The sequence below is a fragment of the Marmota marmota genome, unplaced genomic scaffold (assembly GCF_001458135.2).
Source record: "Marmota marmota marmota unplaced genomic scaffold, marMar, whole genome shotgun sequence".
In the NCBI taxonomy this organism is placed as follows: Eukaryota; Metazoa; Chordata; class Mammalia; order Rodentia; family Sciuridae; genus Marmota; species Marmota marmota.
Genome location: NW_026000016.1, coordinates 47221298 through 47240200, shown reverse-complemented (window position 1 = coordinate 47240200; position 18903 = coordinate 47221298). Strand labels below are relative to the sequence as shown.

Sequence of the window (18903 nt, the reverse complement as noted above, 5' to 3'; positions counted from 1 at the left end):
GCGCCTAATACCCTATTGGCCATCCCTAAGAAAAACCTGGGACAGCAAGTCTCTAATGGACCTTTCTGGGCAAAAATATCACGAGTTGCTACATTTCATTGCAGAGGAAAGAGTATATTCTGTGCAACTCCCAGGGGAGGGAGTAAGCAGAAACAAATCTGCATGCTAGCTGGGCATGGCAGCACATGCCTGGAATCCTAGCTACACAGGAGGATTGCAAGTTCAAGGTCAGCCTAGGCATTTAGCATATTTCAAAAAATAAAATAAAAAGGGATCCACATATAGGCTCAATGGTAGAGCGCTTGCCTAGCATGCAAGAGCACTGGGTTCAATTCCCAATACCACCACAAAAAAACAAACAAGCTTGTATGTTGCTTCAGCCAGACTCTCTTTCTCTTATGATCCAACAGTGTATCCTTACTTTACTGTTGTAATAAATCACAGCTGGGAGAATACTGTAGAGAATTGTTCACAGAGATCCTGATATAATTCTCCATAGGAGTTGTGCCTATTTACTCTACAGGAGCAATGTTACACATGACTTTGCAAAAGTTATACAGTAGGATTTTTCTGAATTTATTTAGTGAGTCCTCTGGCTATCTGCAAGGAAGGGAGCTTAGAATGGAGTTCAGAAATAAAATCTAGAAGCAAAATGAAGTAGTTATATGACGAAAGGCATACAATTTGCATATTTAGTCTCTCTTTTTTCTTTCCTCATCCCACCTTAACATGTTGGTCCAAAGTCATTACATGGGCATGAGGGAACCGGGCACTCATCTGGGGAAAGAAAATGGATGGTGGCCCAGAGCAGGATGCTGGGGCCTGAGTACGATATTGGAACTTACAATGGGTTAAGAGGACACTACATGGGAGGATGGCCTGACCAGTGTTGGAGTCTGAGTGATGAGCAAGGGTTCTGTGCACAGATGATCCCCACGTAGGATGAAGAGGCTACACTCATGTAGGCAGAATGCAACGGGCATCAAAGATCCAATTGGTTGAGTAAGGTTGGGTCTTCCTGAGAGAAATTGGTACAAAGTAGGAAAGGAGCATATCACATGGGAGGGTGGCCTACTATAAAGTATTAGAGCCCAAAGGAATGAAAAGAGCATCTACTGGGGAGACTGAAGTCCAGAGTAGAATACTGGGGTCTGAGCTGGGTAAGAAAAGGTTTCCCCACCATGGAGTAATAGAGGGTGCCAGCCATTGTATGCTACAGTCAAAACAAGATGATCCGGGTGTGGTGGTGCATGCCTGTAATCCCAGCAGCTTGGGAAACTAAGGCAGGAGGATCATGAGTTCAAAGCCAGCCTGAGCAAAGGCAAGGCACTAAGCAACTCAGTGAGACCCTGTCTCTAAATAAAATACAAAATAGGGCTGGGGATGTAGCTCAGTGGTTGAATGTCCCTGAGTTCAATCTCCGGTACAAAAAAAAAAAAAAAAACCCAAGATGAGAAAAGTTTCCCTGTAGAGGGGCAGCCTCATGTGTGGCGTCATAGCCTGAAAGGATGGAAGACGTTGTGACAAAATATTGATTTACTAAGGGACTGATCAAATAAGTTAAAGCATTAAGAACAATGGGAACCACATTTCTCACTTTTGAAGAGTTAATGAGAGAAGCCTAAACTAAACCCTATGATATTAAGGAACTAGAAGCATCTATGTGAACTCATGTTTTTAATAAGCACAAAGTAACAATTAATTATGTACATGTCCATCTGCATATATACTTTTATATTCCGGAGCTCTGTCCACTAAGAGAAGCTGGAAGCAATGATACTCCAAGAATAGCCCTAAACTTAGTTTCTATACACCATTCTTCACTAAAAGAAACCAGTACATCATGGAGAAATGGCTGATTCTAGGGCTTGAGGAGGAAAATTACAGGATAACCCAGAAAATAACACAAAAAGTAAAAGGGTTCTAAAGAATGATGAATGATGAAAAGTATATTAAAGTCAGCTTGAAGGGCTCCTACAGGCCCCGTTCGGGTCAAAGTGAGCATTAAAAATAAACAACAATAGTAACAGAGTACAACACATTGAATAAAATGAAACCATGAGTTCACACTAATATAAATAAATACCTGGAAAAAAAATTTCTTTTGATGAGAAACAGGATATTTATAGGGTCTCAAAGTATCTCCCGACAAAATACTTCTAAACTTAAAAACCTTTTTTCTTGAGAAGAACAATCTGGCAGATATCATTTTAATCAGGTGATCCAAATTAAAACACCACTAATGGGAAGTAAAATTGAACACCACCTGATGATTTGCAGTGAAAATACTACTTTTGTGATACTTCTGTTAAAGATACACTATCTTAATTTAGTAATGAGAAAATACAAACAAACCCCAGTCAAGGAACATTCAACAAAATAAGTGACCAATAACTACCAAAAGTGTCAAGACCAATAAAAGGCAAGGCAAGACTAAGCAACTGCTCTTGACTGAATAAGACTAAAGCATCATGACAGCTACAGGCAACACTTGAATCTGGACTTGCTCCGACCATAAAGGATATTACTGGGATAACTCGCAAAACCTGCATGGGATCTGAGGGTTAAACAGAGGTAACATGTCAATGTTAATTTTCTAACATTGATAGCTTCCTGTTTCCTTTTCTAAGGAAATATTTAAAGTATCTGGAAATGATCAAGAATGTCAGTAATTGACTGCCGAATTTATACTGTACTTCCAATTTTCCTGAGTTTGTAATTGTAATTGTTTGGAAATAAGGAATACAGCTGGGCACTGTAGCACGGGCCTATAATGCCAGCTATTTGGGAGGCTGAGCCAGGAGGATTGAAAGTTTGAGGCTAGGCTGAACAGTTTAGCAAGACGCTGTCTCAAAATAAAATTTTAAAAAGATCTTTGGATGTAGCTCAGTGGTAGAATGTTTTTCTAGAAAGTATAAGGCCATGAGTACAATGCCCTGTTACCAAAAAAATAGAGATAAATATATTAGCAACTGCCTTCCAGAAAAATCATACTGATTCATGCTCTGTAACATTTAGTTATTGACCAGGAGAGGTGGTGCACACCTGTAAGCCCAGCAGTTTGGGAGGCTGAGGCAGGAGGACTGCAAGTTCAAAACCAGCCTCAGCAAAACTGAGGTGTTAAGCAACTCAATGAGATCCTGTCTCTAAAATACAAAACAAGGTTGGGGATGTGGCTCAGTAGTTGAGTGACCCTGAGTTCAATACCCAGTACCCCTCCACCCCGGCCGCCAAAAAAGGAGCAAACATTTAATTGTTAAGTGAGCATTAATGAAAAAAAAGAAATTAAAAAAAAAAAAAAAAGTGAGCATTAATGTCAGAAATTTCACTGGAACATTATGGTAATACAAATCAAAAGCTTACATCAATTTCCATGTGTCGAAACCTGCACACCTGTCGAAAACAGCGCCCTTCCTGCCATAATGTGCAAACAGTTTCATTTCCTAGTGCAGCTTCACAGTGACGGAATGGGCAGCTGTCACCCTGTTAATAAAAAAGAACATAAAGAACATGTGTAACTGAAATAGGCATCCTAGGTAAAGAGTCTAGAATCTAGACAAACATAAATTAGTAAGGAAGACAGGTATGGTAGAAAATAACTGAAATGGGATGACTATAATCTACTTCTTGACAGTATCCTTCATCTGACCTGACAACCTGCGTAACACAAGCTGAAAGACAGGGTTGAAAACGACAGAAGTTGTTATGTACTCAATAAAATATCTTACAGTTCATCTTCAAAAGCATTCCACACATCCTAACTTGTGTAATTCCAGCTTTTGAGAGCAAATTACAAAGTTAACAGATAAGGACTTAAGTATAACAATCTAGGGCTCAGTTAGTAGAGTAATTGCCTTACATGCACAATGCCCTGGGTTTCAATCCCCAACACCAAAAAAAAGGGTGTAATCAAACTAATATAATTTAAGCTTCTCTTCAAACCTTAGCTGAAACAAAATGCAAGTGTGCAAATTGCTGTTTGTAAAATAGATTACATTATCAGAACTTTGCTTAAAACTTATTATTTTGTGGAGGTCCTCCCCCAACTCCCAGTTAGGGATTGGACCTAGGATCTTATGCATCAGGAAACAAGCACTCTGCCACAGAACTATACTCCCAATCCTAAAACTTACCATTTTAAATACAACATCAAGATGATTCAAGAAAAAGTTACTATAACACATTAATGTGTTGGGCATGGTGGCATACTCCCATAATCCCAGTGACTCAGGAGGCTGAGGCAGGAGGATTTCAAGTTCAAGATCAACCTTAGCAACTTCATGAGGCCCTAAGCACTTAGTGAGGCCCTATTTCAAAATAAAACATAAAAAACGGATGGTGGGGTTGGGGAGGCTGGGGTTGTGGCTCAGTGATAGAGAACTTGGGGCACTGGGTTCAATCCTCAGCACCACATAAAAATAAACAAAATAAAGGTATTTGTCCACCTGCAAAAAAAANTCTACACCTAAAAAAATAAATATTAAAAAAAAAAAAAAAGATAGCTTTATATTCTTAGCCACAAGAAATCTGGGAGAAGTCAATACAACTACCCACTCACTTAATACAAAATACATAAAATCAAACAGAATAAGCCATGGATCAAAGTGCCCACAGTTCCAAAGACACTCTGAATAGATTAATTACAGATAAGAGAACACTGATGACTGTGCCATTGGTCATTTCATATTTTTTAGAATATGGAAAAATTAGTTATATATAAAATGCAGAAGAAAAAGTAAAATTCTTCTTTACTATAAAACTGACAGCAGATAAACAGTTGAGCAAAACAAAACAAAAGCAATTTAGGATGCATGAAAAACCCTCATTTATTAAAGAAACTATAAATAAAACTGATTCAGTAATATTAATACTTACTTTGGTACATGTAGAATAGAAAAAAAAATAGCAGTCTTCTCCTTGATTAGACATGCTGGGTAAATTCTTAGCCCAGAAAATGGCTTCTTGAAGTAAGCCACTGCTTCCTCAAGGCGAGGACCAGCGCCAAATCCTTTTGAAATGGGTTTGATCTTCCAAATGACAACTCAATCACAGAAATCGGATTTAAAACACAATCCTAAAATAAGGAGACAATGAATTAAAACATTTCAGGTAAATTCCTGCAATATTCTCCACCAAATCACCCTGAGATTACTTTGTTAAAACCAAATTTTAACTAATTATATTAACATACACATGTCTCAACAGAGCCTTGTAAACATAATGACTGAGAACATTGTACATTCCCATCTACAACGTTAAAATTTTATTAAAGATAACCATGTCCTTTTTTTTCTTTTGTATTCTCATAGGGTGCCTGTTTATTACTGCTTCAGAATAAATTTATTTTTTGTATTTTTTTTAAATTTCAGAATAAAATTTATATAAGTATTGTAACTAAATATATGATCTACATAGATTCATGGGATCTAGGTTACTTTACACAAGATACATTCTAAATCTACATTTCTAGCACTAGGTTTTTTTTCATCTAAATGAAAAAGTTCAGATAGCTTCATAACCATTTGTTTTATTTCAAAAGTATACCACTGTAACTAGGTGGGAAAATATTAGCTGTAATAATTGGTGAAAGAATTACCTTTGAAAACATCTGAGTTAGCTTATATACTGAAGGTGGCTAAAGAGCTGCACACTGTAAGTAAGGAGCAAAAGAAGTCTTCAAGACTATTCCCATAAAACAGTAATTCCACAAAACAATGAACATTCTAGCCTCAAGCCCCTGCCATACCCTGGTCCCCACACTAAAGTGTCCAAGAAAGCTTCTATAAAATCCAATATAGGGCTGTGGTTGTGGCTCAGTTGTAGAGCGCTTGCCTAGCATGTGTGAGGCACTGGGTTTAATCCTCATCATCATATAAAAAATAAATAAAATAAAGGTATTATGTCCATTACGACCTCTCTCTCTCTCACTCTCTCTACAGCAAATATATAAAAGCATACATGAGAATATGGAAGGGTTTTCTTTATATCCATACACCAGAAGATCAGGTTTCATAAACATTGATCTACCACTTGAAATCAAAACGAACTGAATCTTATCTCCCACTAATAATTCCTAATCCAAGACTACTATGCCATGATGAAAACCAACCTTCAAGTCAACAACCTAGGTTAGGAGAAGAGTCTGTAACTAACCATGTACCAAAAGTTTTAAACTGCATAAACCCTTTGACCCAATTATTCAATTCCTAAAATTTATCCTAAGATAAGAATATTCAACAAATATTCAAGGTAATAATACCCAAGAAAATACATCACCATCTTGTTTCTAATGTTCAAAAACCAGAGTCTGTTTAAAAAAATTATAGTACATCCACAATACAACAATGTGCAGCCTAACAGAGTTTGGTACCAAATAGTTAACTCTGATATAAAAATATCCCTAGAAATGGGGATGCAGCTTTGGAATACAGTCATAAGTAGAGGCTGGAAGAGTTCTGAAGCGCTTCACAGAAGAAACCTAGAAATTACAGCTAAAAAGAATTATGTTTAAAGGTACTTCTGGTGAGGTCTCAGTTGGAAATAGGAGCAAGTTATCAGAAACTTGAGGAAAGATGAGTGTTACAAAATGGTAGAGAACTTGGTGGAACTGTGTTCTGTTGGGTGGAAGGTAGAACTTGTAAGCAAAGACTGTGGATATTTACCTGAGATGTCTAAGCAAACTGTGGAGGAACAGCATGTTTTTGCCTTACTGTTGACAGGAATGTGCAAGAAGAAGAGATTATCAAGGAACTATTAAACAAAAAAGAAGCAGAGCTTAAAGATTTGGAAAATACTCAGCTTATTCATATGGGGATGGGGAGAATCAAGCAAAATGATGAAGACCTGTAATCCTAGTATCCAGGGGCTGAGGCAGGAGGATCAGATGTTCAAAGCCAGCCTCAAGGAATTTAGTGAGGCCCTAAGCAATTTAGTAAGACCCTGTCTCAAAAAAAATAAACATCTGTTCTATGAAAGAACTGATAAGAGGATGAAAAGGTAAACCATAGGTTGGGAGAAAATCTTTGCAAGACAGGCAACTTGGCAAGACCCTGTCTCAAATTTTTAAAAAGGGCTGGAATAGCTCAGTGACAAAGAGTTCAATTCGCACCACCACATATATAAATATACACATACAAAATTTGTACGTGTGCACATGTGTGTACATATACATGTGTGCATATGTGTGTGTGTGTATTATTTTTCATTAAGGGGTAAAAGGTAAATTTTCATTAAGGGGTAAAATAGTTTGAATTGCAAATTTAGGTCTGCAAAGCTCCCTCAAAGTTAAGCAGAATGTGGAGAGATTGAATCTTGAGTAGATAGGCACTTCCTTACTAATGTTTCAACAGAAAGGATCCTCTATGTATGTTTCACATTACTGGACTTCTATAACTTTCATTAGGAAAAAAATATGAACATAATTGCTATTTTAAAAAATGGCAATTTGGGGGTTAGAGTTGTGGCTCCGCAGTAGAGCACTTGCCTAGCATGTGTTAGGCACTGGGTTCGATCCTCAGCACCACATATAAATAAATGAATAAAATAAAGGTCCATCAATATTTTTAAAAATATTAAAAAAAGAAAATGGCAATTTAGCCAGGCATGGTGATGCATGCCTATAATCCCAGTGACTTGGGAGGCCAAAGCAGGAGGATCATAAGATTGAGGCCACCTGGGCAATTTAGCAAGATCCTATCTAAAAGAGATTGGGGTGTAGCTTGGTGGTAAAGCACCCCTGGGTTTAATCAGTACCAGGGTGGGCAGGGAAGGGTTGAAAGGAAGAGAAACCTTAGAAAACTCAAATTTCTATCTTCTCACCTCAAAGATAGTTTAATGGAGGGAACAGAATAACAGAATAAAAATCAATGAAAAACACAATTGAATTTTAAGAGATCACTGGCAGAACATCTCTGAGAATCCAAAGCAAAAATGGAAAAGATGTCAACGAGATAAAAGGTATACAACATGGAATTTTAGGAAATTCAATTTCTAGACAACAGAAATTCTAAAAAAAGAAATGAAATTGGTAGCACAATAAGAGGAAAAAATCCCAGAAAACTTCTCTAAACTGGATGAACTTGAGCCTTTAAAAAGAGGCTTATGATATGCCCTACTAAACTTTTAAGATTATTCTACTCTACATAGACATGGTTAAAAATTTTAATTCCAACAGTAAAGACAAAGTCATGTAAACTTCCAGGAAAAAGCAGACTAACAAAGCAAAGAACAAGAGACTTGACATTATTACACTTCGCATCTGAAATTCTAAATTCCAAAAGACAATACTACGCAACCAGATCTAAAGGATATTATGACCTTAGATTTAGCCTTTCAAACTATATTTCATGAACAGCTCAAGTTTTTACACATGGAAAGTCTCAAAAAGTATGCCCTTCCCAGCCATGGTGGTGCATACCTTTAACCCCATCAGTTAAGGAGGCCAAGGCAGAAGGATCACAAGTTTGAAGACAGCCTGGGCACATTAGAAGAACTTTGAGCAACTTAGAAAGACGCTGTTTCAAATTAAAAAATAAAAAGGACTGCAGATGTTGCTCAGTGGTAAAGCACCAGAGTTCAATCCCCAGTACCAAAAATAAACAAAAAACAAAATCCAAGTATACTCTTTATGTACTTTTTCCATTTTTGGAAAAAAATCATCCAAGCAAGTACTATAACTTAGGAAGAATTACTCAGAAAAAAGAACTCAATAAAAGTGCAAAAGAACAAACCATATTATTTTTATAAAAAATAAAAAGGACTGGGGATATAACTCAGCGGTAAATGGCCACTGGGTTCAAACCCTGGTACCCCCCTGAAAAATAAGTACTATTCACTCTTTTAAAAAAAGTTTTAAAACAACTACTTCAGACATCTGATTTATGATACAAATAAAAATCCCAATAAAGCATTAGCCAGTTAAACCAGCAATGTATTAAAAGAGTAATACACTCTTCTAATAGGCTGATTTCAGAACTAAGAATGGTCTAACATTAAGCAATTCATTACATTAATAAAGGGCATTAAAAAAAAAAAAACAAAAAACCAACCCCTGTGGTACTCTAAGCAAGATTTCAAAAGAAATAAAATGGCCAGACACAGAGGTACACACCTGTGATCCCAGCTACTCAGAAGGCTGAGGCAGGAGGACTGCAAGTTTAAGGTTAGCCTGGACAACTTAATGAGATCCTGTCTAAAAAGAAAAAATTAAAAAAAGGGGGCTGGGAATTCGTTTAGTGGTAAAGCATCTCTGGGTTCAATGTGCAGTACAAAAAAGGAGGGAGGGAGGGCTGGGGCAGCTCAGTGGTAAAGCACTTGCCTATCATGTGTGGAGGCATTGGGTTGGACCACATAACAAACAAATGAATTGTGTCTATCTTCTAAAAAAATGAAAAAGAAATAAATGGTTAAAAGAGAGAGAAAAAAAAAAGGAGTTCAAAATGGTATTTTTTAAAAAAAGACAATAATGGCTAAGAAAAAAGGGCAAGCTAAGCTGGGCATAGTGGTGCATGCCTATATAATCTTAGAGGTGAGAGAGGCTGAGGCAGGAGGATCAAGTTTAAGCCAGCCTGGGCAATTTAACAAGACCCTGTCCTAAAATAAAAAATAAAAAGGACTGGGGATATAACTCAGCGGTAAATGGCCCCTGGGTTCAAACCCTGGTATCCCCCTGAAAAAAGCAAGGGAGTTAAAATGCAACATCTACTCCTGGTTTTAAAAAAATAAAAAAGGAACTGCCTTAGCATAAATGCATATAATCATCAAACTGGCAGCATGCACAGATGGTAAAGTACTATGGGTGAACTCACTGAAGACAGATGCAAAGATACTCAACTGTTGCCACTATCATTCAAAACTCTTCCAGAGTAGGACACATTCCTATAATCCCAGCAACTCGGAAGGCTGAGGCAGAAGGATCACAAGTTTGAAGCCAGCCTGGGCAACTTAGCGAGACCCTGTCTCAAAATAAAAATAAAAGGGCTAGGGATGTAGCAACCCTGGGGTCAGTCAGTCCCCATTACCCCCCCAACCCCCCCCCCCAAACAAAACAAAGCAAAACCAAAAAACCTGTTCCAGAGGTTCTAGTATGTACAGTAAAGAAAAAATACAAGGAAGGATGAGACCAAAAATCATCATAATAAAAAAATCTGCAAATTATATGTTTGCAAACTAGTAAATTTAATAATTTAAAAACAATAAAAATAATAATATAAATATACAAAAAGCAGTAAATCTGCTTAATGTCAGCAACAATCATTCAGACACGAGCGTCGTCATTCACAATAAAACCATAAAATATGTAGAAAAAAAATGAAGAGTATGCAAAAGTCACATGGAATCAAAAACAAACCCCCGAAACTATGAAATGACTAAGGCACAGATGATCTGGATAACGGATAAATTTAAGAAGTAACTTCAAAATGCATACATTGAATGTAATTCATGCCAAATCCCAATGAGACTTTATTATTGGAATTGACAGATTATAAAATCACCTAGAAGTATAAGTGAGGGGAAAAAAAGATACTTTAAAAAGAAATGGAAGAGCCTCCCTCTGCCTGATATTACAAATGGAAAATACAACAATATTTACATGTAATGTTGGCAAATGAAATACAGTTCAATAGAATTCAAGAGCACCCCTAAATTATAATGTGATTTATAAAAATAAGCGGCATTTGAGATTAACAAGAAACATGGCCAGCTATTTGGAAAAAAAAAAAAAGAACTTCGTAACAGTGGCAATGTCATATAACTACAATCCTCAGCATTTTTAAAATAAAATACATATTCACCTAGACACTCAGAAAAAAAAATTTTTTTAAGCTCAGAGTGGAAAAAAAAAAACCCCTTTCCTAAGGTACCAATGATAAAAACTATAACAATAATATCGATAAAACTGGAAAACATTTATATAGCAAAAGATCTATCAGCAATATGGCCAAAGGTTACTATCTTTATAAAAGATACACATCTATAACTTTTGCAAATTAAGACCTCCTTAATTGTTCAGTAAACTTCTACAACCTCTTATAAAAATTATATACAAATTATTATGATAATTATTATATAAAATATAATAATTCCATAAATTTGCATCTAAGAACTTGTTCTAGGGAAACAAGTTCATGTAGATGGGTGCATAAGGCTACTATTAGACACAGGGATATTTTTGTTTGTAAAACCCCAAATGTTTACCAATGAGGGATACACTGAGTTACAATGGACAATGGAACACTACATAGTCATTAAAAAGATGAGGCAGAGTAATGTGTATGGGCAAGGAACCATGTTGTGATAAACTATTAAATGTTTTCCTTCAAGGAAATGGAATTAGGGGAGGATTTCACCTTAGCTGTATTGTTTTTACCTTTTCACAATGTGCACTATCAAAAACAAAACAAAAGAAAGAACAAACACGTTTCTATTCAAAAACTAAAAGTCTGTGAATAATTACAAGAAAAAAAATGACTGGACATTAGCCTTTTAATTTCTTACTAGTCCAGGAAAATTTTGCCTTAAATTACAAAAGTTTTTACTCCTTTAATGAGAAAAGACCCATTTCCCCCACTTACATTAGCTGGTTGCTCTCAACAGGAACGTCTGTGTCTTCACTGAGTTCCAATCTATTACGCCTGTAGGTCGAACCAACACTCAATCCATGAATTAATAATAATGAGGCAGAAAGAATTTTCTTCCTCACATTGCCAAGGAAACCTCTCAGCCACAATTGAAACACAGGAAGTGTTTTTAAAACGTCTCCCAACTACTGGAAGATTAAGTCCATTCAAATAACCTTTGCCAGCCTGGAGACAGCTAGCATTAGTTATCTCCTCAAAAAGAAAAAAAAAAGAACAAAAAAGTTCATTTAAAAGATGAACTTGAAATTCAAAGATTTTTTTAAAAAATCCATCTTCCATAGCCGAACAATATAATTTAAAAAGGAAAAAAAAAAAAAAAGAAAAAGAAAAAAAAAAAGGGAAAAAAAAGAAAAAAGGAAAAAGGAAAAGAAAAAAACACCAAAATTCAATAAGATCCAATTTCTGGTCTTCAAGATTTCTTCACCTATTAAGAAAAAAACAGAAACCTTCCCCCATCTTTATTATCTGTATAATAAAAGCATACTTGTATGTAAAAATATATAGTGTTTTATGTATATAATATACACATATACTAAACTGGCTTATACACATACATACAAACACACACACACACACAAATGTGTAGAAATAAAACATCTGGGTAAGTTTCCTTTTTAAAAATACACTATAAAAGACTGTAGATTTGAGTACATTATAAAAATAGTGAACTTACATACCCAAGTAGCACGAAGCTAATGTTACACTAAATTTTGCCCAGCCCACAAAAATAAAGATGAAGGGAAACCCTTATACATATATCAAGGTGAATAAAATGATGTATCTATATCATCATCAAGGAGTGTTTAACCAAAAAAGATAGAAACGTATAGTTATAGAGTAACTACAGAGTGGTGCAGCAAGCTGTAGAAGGCAGAGCAGCATTATAGCCATTCTGAACTGGCACTGTCAAAACACAGAAAGCTTTTTTTTATCCAAGGGAAGACTTTTTTTTCCTTCTTTTATATTAACACCAGCCCTGTAAGGGCTTGCTTATGCAGCCTAGAACCAAATTCTTTACTACTGATGGCTATGGCTTTTAAAGACTATAATTATCCATTTACTCCAGTTAGTAAAAGGGTATATTTTGGAGTTGAAATTTCATTTCACAATGGTACATTTACCATTTAAGAATAAAAAAAAATTTTTTTGATGTACAGAAATGAGTTTTCTAAATTTTTGAAACCAGCCCAGTAACAAAGCAATTTTGATTCTCACATAATAAATACTACATAATTTCTAGGCTAAATCTTGCCAAATACTATCCAAGACAAAACTAAAATCAAAACTTAAAAAAAAGTGGACACCTTTTACTCACACTTAATACTAGTCAATTTTCCAGGATTTTTTTGGGCAGGGAATATCCCCAAATCTAAAATGAAAAAAAGGAAAAATTGGGATCTTACATTAGTTATTCAGTCTGAAACTTCTAATAGACTTTTACTAAAAGTCATCATTTTCTGGCTTCCCACTCAAATACAGAAACATACTTCCAGAGTGGAAAGGGACTTTTTAAAGGATCACTGGGATTAATCACTTATTTCACCAATGATTCCGAACACATGAAAATGCTGACTGCTTATTTTTAGTTAAGAATATACAGTGGCCAAAACAACTTCAGTTAGTTAATATTAATATTATGGATCATTAAGTATGTTTTTCAAAAGATCACCAAAAATTAAAAAAAACATTCTTCAGGAAAGGCAAACTGGTTTTGTTTAAGTATGCTCACAGGGCTTATAATCCAATCCTGTTCAACAGTTTCCAGTTTTGCAAACTTTTTACTATTATTAACCCATAAATTATGCAAAAGCACCTATATAATCTTTATTTTATAGTTTTATCCTATATATAAGGTTAAAAAGACAATTCAAAGACTAAAAATAACTATTTTCCTAATTGTTTCCTCTCTTTCCCTTTTATACAGGTTCAATCCTAAACATAAAGGGTAATTCTATCACGCCCAATAATTTGAAATTATAAAGCTGACCAGTATGAGGAGGCAATTAGAAATTTCCAAATAGAAAACAAATTTTTCTTTTTTTTGCCAAATTGTAACTGAACATCAGGGTTTTAAAAGATATAGAAAAATGGGGAGAGGGAAGGAGTACCAATTTAGTATGTTATTGTTTTTCTCAATTCATTGGTTTCAGAGTAATCAAACCTCATGCTGGAGGAAATTTTTATTTTAATTACTAGTTCAATCTACCAGTCAGAAATAGCCTAAGGCCTTTCAATGCTGCACTATATTTTTTTAATTAAAAAATATCTTTTCTTTCTCAAATGATATAAACATTTTCAAAATTTCCAAGGTGTAACATTAAGTTTACAACTGTGAAATCTTTCGAGTTAACCTTCATTTTATCAACATTATATTGTCTCTGAGGAATTTCCAGCCCTTTTTGTTTTCGGGTTTCCCCAGGTTCAGTTTTGTGGCTGCTTGTTTTTAGAGATAGGGGTCTGGCTCTATTGCCCAGGCTGGTCTCGAACTTGTGGGCTTAAGCAATTCTCCCGCCTCAGCCTCCCAAGTAGCTGGGATTACAGGAGTGAGTCACCATGCTCGGGTGTTTTTGAAAGAATGATTAGTATGACTATATAATAACTATAGCAGTAAGGATACAATAAAATAGCAAAAAAGTTGCCCATTTTAAATGGAGAAAGGAAAAAGAAATCAAGACAATATTTCTTTTTCACTGCTTTGAACAACCTTATTCTGGGGATCCTGGCTTAGAACCAATGCAGAATAATCATAGTTAACATTTTTCAAGTTCATTTTCAGAAACATCAGCTGTTCTATATTGTCAAAGTCCAGGCTCATGATCTGCTTTGGATGGAAGTGGCTATTTGAAGTAAAGATACATTCAGATTGCCAACTACACATGGGGCAACTTAGATACTGAATAGCAACTTGGGTCAAAGCTGGCCATATGCTCAGTTTCCTTTGCCAATAAATCAAAGGATCATCACCTCCTGAGAGTTCTGAATACTTCTCTTTGAAGTACTCATCCACTACTGCTATTGCAGAAGGAAACATGAAGCCTTTGCTTCCAATGGCAACAGTGTCTGTGGCTGGGATATCCATGGAACCTGAATTGGAGGTGCCTTCTTTTATAGATGAGGTATATGAATCAACTCCTACTGTAACTAAGGGACCAGATGCTTCTGAAGCTGCAATTTGACAGGTTTCTGGTGAAGATTCCATATAATTACAAACCTCTTCTGCAAGAATCTGTTTATAAATTTCTAAATCAGCACCTTGAGGAAAAAAGTCTTCCAAACTGTTCTTAAAGCAAGGATCTAACAAAGTAGCCAAGATACAAGGTTTGGATTTGAGCATGGCACTTAGTAGGGTATCAGTTTCAAGTTTCAGAGATAAACTATCCACCAGATTGAGGGCCTGAGTAATACCTCTGACTTGAAAATCTTCTCTGAGTTTCTGAAGGGAAAGGAGTAGATGATGGATTAGGGGTAGCACCTGATTCAATCCTGTGGTCTTTACACTCACTTTCTGAGTGGCTTCCTCAAATGGTTTAAGAATATCACAAACATATGTCATTAGAGTCCACTGAAGAGATGTGAGCACAACTCCACTGGCTCTACCAAGACTATGGTGAACTGAGTAGCAGTGCTCCAAAAGCCACTTTAACATATAAAAGGTAGAAATCCAATGGCCAGTTTCATCCTGCTTCAAATTCTTCCATGGAAGCTGGTGATCATTTTGGAATTCTTGCAGTATCTGACGGGCCTTGACTGAATGACTAAAATGATGACAGGTTTTCCTAGCAGCCACTAACATATTCTCGATGCTTTTGTGCTCACAGAAGAAGTCCTGAATGACTATATTTAAACAATGCAGGAAGCAGGGCACATGAGTAAAACCACCATCTTTGATTGCATGTACCACATTAGAGGAATTATCAGAAACAATGAAGCTAGGGATAAGGAAATTGGGAGAAAGCCACAGACCAATCTGGTCATTTAATTCTTGTAAAATGTTTGTTATCAAACAGTCTTTGGCCAAACCAGTAACACAAAGCACAGCCCACTTTCTAAAATTGGGGATCCTGCCATTATTGGAAGAAGAGTCAGTTTCCAAAGAGACCCAGTGTACAGTCACAATGAAATAGTCAGTAGATGGGTCATGGGTCCATATGTCAACAGTCAGGTGGATCTTTTGACTTTGGACATTCTCTAAAGTTAAGAAAATCTTTTCTCTGACACAGTCATATAACTGAGGTACAACCTTAGTGAAAAAGTAAGTTTCTGATGGCAATCTATAGTCAGGAGCCACAATCTGCAGGAACCTCTGAAAAGCTGGAGTTGAGAAGTAGTTGTAAGGATGCATATCCTCCACAATCATTTGAATAATTGCCTGACTTATTTGACTTGAGGCTGGATTTTCACAATATGTTGTTTCTCTCTCTTGTTCATGCATGAGACTGTCTTGTTCTACAACAGGAATAGGACTCTCAGATCTATTTTCAACCTCTAACACAGGAGGTTCATCTGAATCAGAGTCACTAAGATCCTCAGCTGTTAAATCTTGGCTGCCTGTGGACTTCTCTCCATGCGTATCATTCAAAAGATCACTGCTCTCAGTCTCAGTCTCATCTAATCCATTTCCAAGAGCACCACTGTCTTTGTTGGCAACCGCCCAATGGATGGGATGTGTGGCCTGCAGGTGTCGTTGAAGTGTTGAAGTTCCTAAGTGGGAACCGGGCCTACCCCGGCTCACACTTCTTTTACATATATTACACACAGCTCTTGAGATGTGCTGAGGGTCAGTGTAAAAAAAGTTCCAAACTGCAGATGTCTTGGCTCTGGTTCCAGGAATTAAGGCATGCTTGACAATGTTACTTTTGATGAGAAATCTCCCTCTTTCTGCCCTTAGGGCATCAGATGCTGATTTATCACGTTTCTTACCCATTCTATTATCATCTAATGAATCAGCAGGAATATAATCAAAGCTTCCATTGCTTCCAGGAGAAGAGGGAGATAAAGATACATCCAAGCTAAAGTCCTCCTCCCCACTAGTGACTCCAAATTTGTTGGCCCTGGTCCAGTGAGGTGAATGCCTTGCCTGCAAATGTCGCTGAAGAGTAGATGTACCAAGATGACTGCCTGGTTTACCTCTGCTAACACTTTTTTCACAGAGGTTACAAATAGCCCGCCAGGTGTACTGGGGATCAACATGAAAGAAATGCCACACAATGGAGGTCTTAGCTCTTGTACTAGGTAGATAGATCTGTTTTTCTATATTGCTCTCGAAAAGACTTTCTTCATCCTGTTCAGAGGCAGTGGGGGCTAACAAAGCAGGAGCATCTGCAACAGGCCTTCCAGATCCCAAATCCTTAGTAAATTTCTTGGCAAGGATCAACTTTTTTCGGCGCCTTTTCCCTTTAATTCGCAAACCCTTCTTTCTTTTCTTTTTAGCAGGCAATTTTGCCTCTTTATCCACTCCTTCTGCCACCATCTTTCCTTCTACCACATCTTCTTCAGCTGCATTAGAATTAATGGAAACACATCCCAGAATCCCAGCACCATTAAAAGTTCTGCATCTTCTACGAGGAGAGAGGGAAGAAACTGGTGCACTTAAAGTACATACACTCATTCTCTTTATGTCTCCAAAATTCGTACCAGAATTTGTCAGTGTGTTTATTAATCAAGCAGAAATACAGCTGTTCCTCTCTCCTTGCATTACCTTTTCTCCAATTTCTACAGGGAGTCAAATTCCCTTTGGACCAATGAATTCGAAGCCAGGTTATTTTTGGAGGAAAAATTACAGCAGTGAAGAACATTCCCAAACTCTTTCATAGAGGGCTTTAAGATCCCTTTCAACTTTTTGAGTTCTGAATTCAAAGTCCAGTGTCCTTACATTATTTAAAAAAAAAAAAAAAAAAAAAAAACCTGAGGCCCACTCTCCGACAGTCATAGAGTTGAACTGTTTAGTACCAGCTAAAAGCCAGGTCTTTCAAACACCAGGTTCATGCTCTTCCTGCTTCACCAAGAACTATACCTGCTTGAAATGTCTTCAATTGTTAATATTTTAAGATGTCTCATGATAGCAACGATTTTTCCTTAGTTCTGAAACTTTCAGGAAATTTAATTTAAACAAAAACATAGTGCATCATTCAACATTCATAGTTTAGGACTGTGATTTGTCAATACAACCCCCAAAAATCAATTCTGGAAAGCTAAATGAGACTCCACATACTGGTCATTAACAGGAAATGTAGTTGGGCCCTTTCACTTCTGACTATAAGTAGTACATTTTTTTAAAATGCAGATAGCTGGAAAAGATCCTTTGGAAATAAAATTTTAAAACAGGAAAACAAGTTGCATTTTCAATTTGCCGTTTCTACCAAGCGTTAATGTTTTCAGACTGAAGCAGCATTACAGGTTGTAAATAAGTAACTCACAAGTTGGACTCTATATGAACAGTAAAAACTGAAATATGGGCCTTAAACTACTTTCATTCCTTTTCCACGGATCCCTCCCCTTTCCCCAATACCTACACACTTTTACCCTAAAAAGCATCTCTATTACTAGTTCCACCTCCTTCTCAAGGTCCAGAATCAAAGCCTGGAAGATGTCAACAATATGGGCCTTCCCCATAGGAATCCTCACCAATTATGGGAGTTTAGGGGGTGTTCTTCATTACGGTTCCACCAATCCTACAAGGAGAACGGAAGTGTCCCTGTAGCTCTCGACTCCGATGCTCGGGGCTGGGGAAGGGAGTGTAACTGGGGTGGGGAATGGGTGTAAGATCCCGGAATAAGGTCAATGGCTTTGAATGTGGAGTTTGAGAAAATCTCCAAAGTAGTAAGACCCCGGAGAGGAATGAGAGTAGGTCAACTCAGGTCCTGGCACTTGGTCTGCTTTAGGCAGTGAGCGTCCGCTAAACTGGAGAAACTGTTGCCCCGAAGAAAGCAATCTAGTGTCAGTTCGCTCTCCGGGGATCGGGAACAGTCGGCTCTGGGGAAGCTCCCAGATTCGCGAGCACCGGATGTGGGGGAGGGGAAGAAGGGTGGTTGAGAAGGGAGCAGGCGCCGTGGGGGTGGGGCGCAGTGGGGTNGCCTACACAGACAAGGGCCGCGGCCGGGAGGGGGTGGTCGTTACCGCGGCGCTGCAGAACCCCGCTCTAACTTCCCGGGCTAGGCCGCGACCCGGGGGCGAGGGGAGGCCGCTGCCACTCCCCTCGCCCTCTCCCCCACCTCCCTGGCTCCAAGCCACCCGGGAATCAAGAAACGGGTCTAGTTACCAGAGA

At 37.3% G+C, this 18903-nt stretch overlaps 2 protein-coding genes across 2 annotated transcripts in view; both read right to left on the bottom strand.

Moving 5' to 3' along the window:
• Positions 1 to 5014, bottom strand: part of Zc3h11a (zinc finger CCCH-type containing 11A) — a 23599-nt gene extending 18585 nt beyond the window's left edge. The window contains exons 1-2 of the mRNA XM_015483885.2: positions 4876 to 5014; positions 3364 to 3483 (exon numbers count right to left, since the gene is read on the bottom strand). Of these exons, the coding sequence (XP_015339371.1) occupies positions 3364 to 3483; positions 4876 to 4929 (174 nt within the window). The 5' untranslated portion in view covers positions 4930 to 5014. The remainder of the gene's footprint in view (positions 1 to 3363; positions 3484 to 4875) is intronic.
• Zbed6 (zinc finger BED-type containing 6) lies at positions 4890 to 18903 on the bottom strand. The gene is made up of 3 exons (XM_048809731.1): positions 12955 to 18903; positions 11574 to 11633; positions 4890 to 5074 (listed from the first exon to the last, which is right to left on the bottom strand). Exon 1 carries the CDS (start codon positions 17245 to 17247, stop codon positions 14308 to 14310), a length of 2940 nt encoding a protein of 979 aa, XP_048665688.1. The 5' UTR covers positions 17248 to 18903; the 3' UTR covers positions 4890 to 5074; positions 11574 to 11633; positions 12955 to 14307.

Coding starts and splice junctions, on each gene's coding strand:
- Zbed6 (XM_048809731.1), bottom strand. CDS start 17,247: ATGAGTGTATGTACTTTAAGTGCACCAGTTTCTTCCCTCTCTCCTCGT.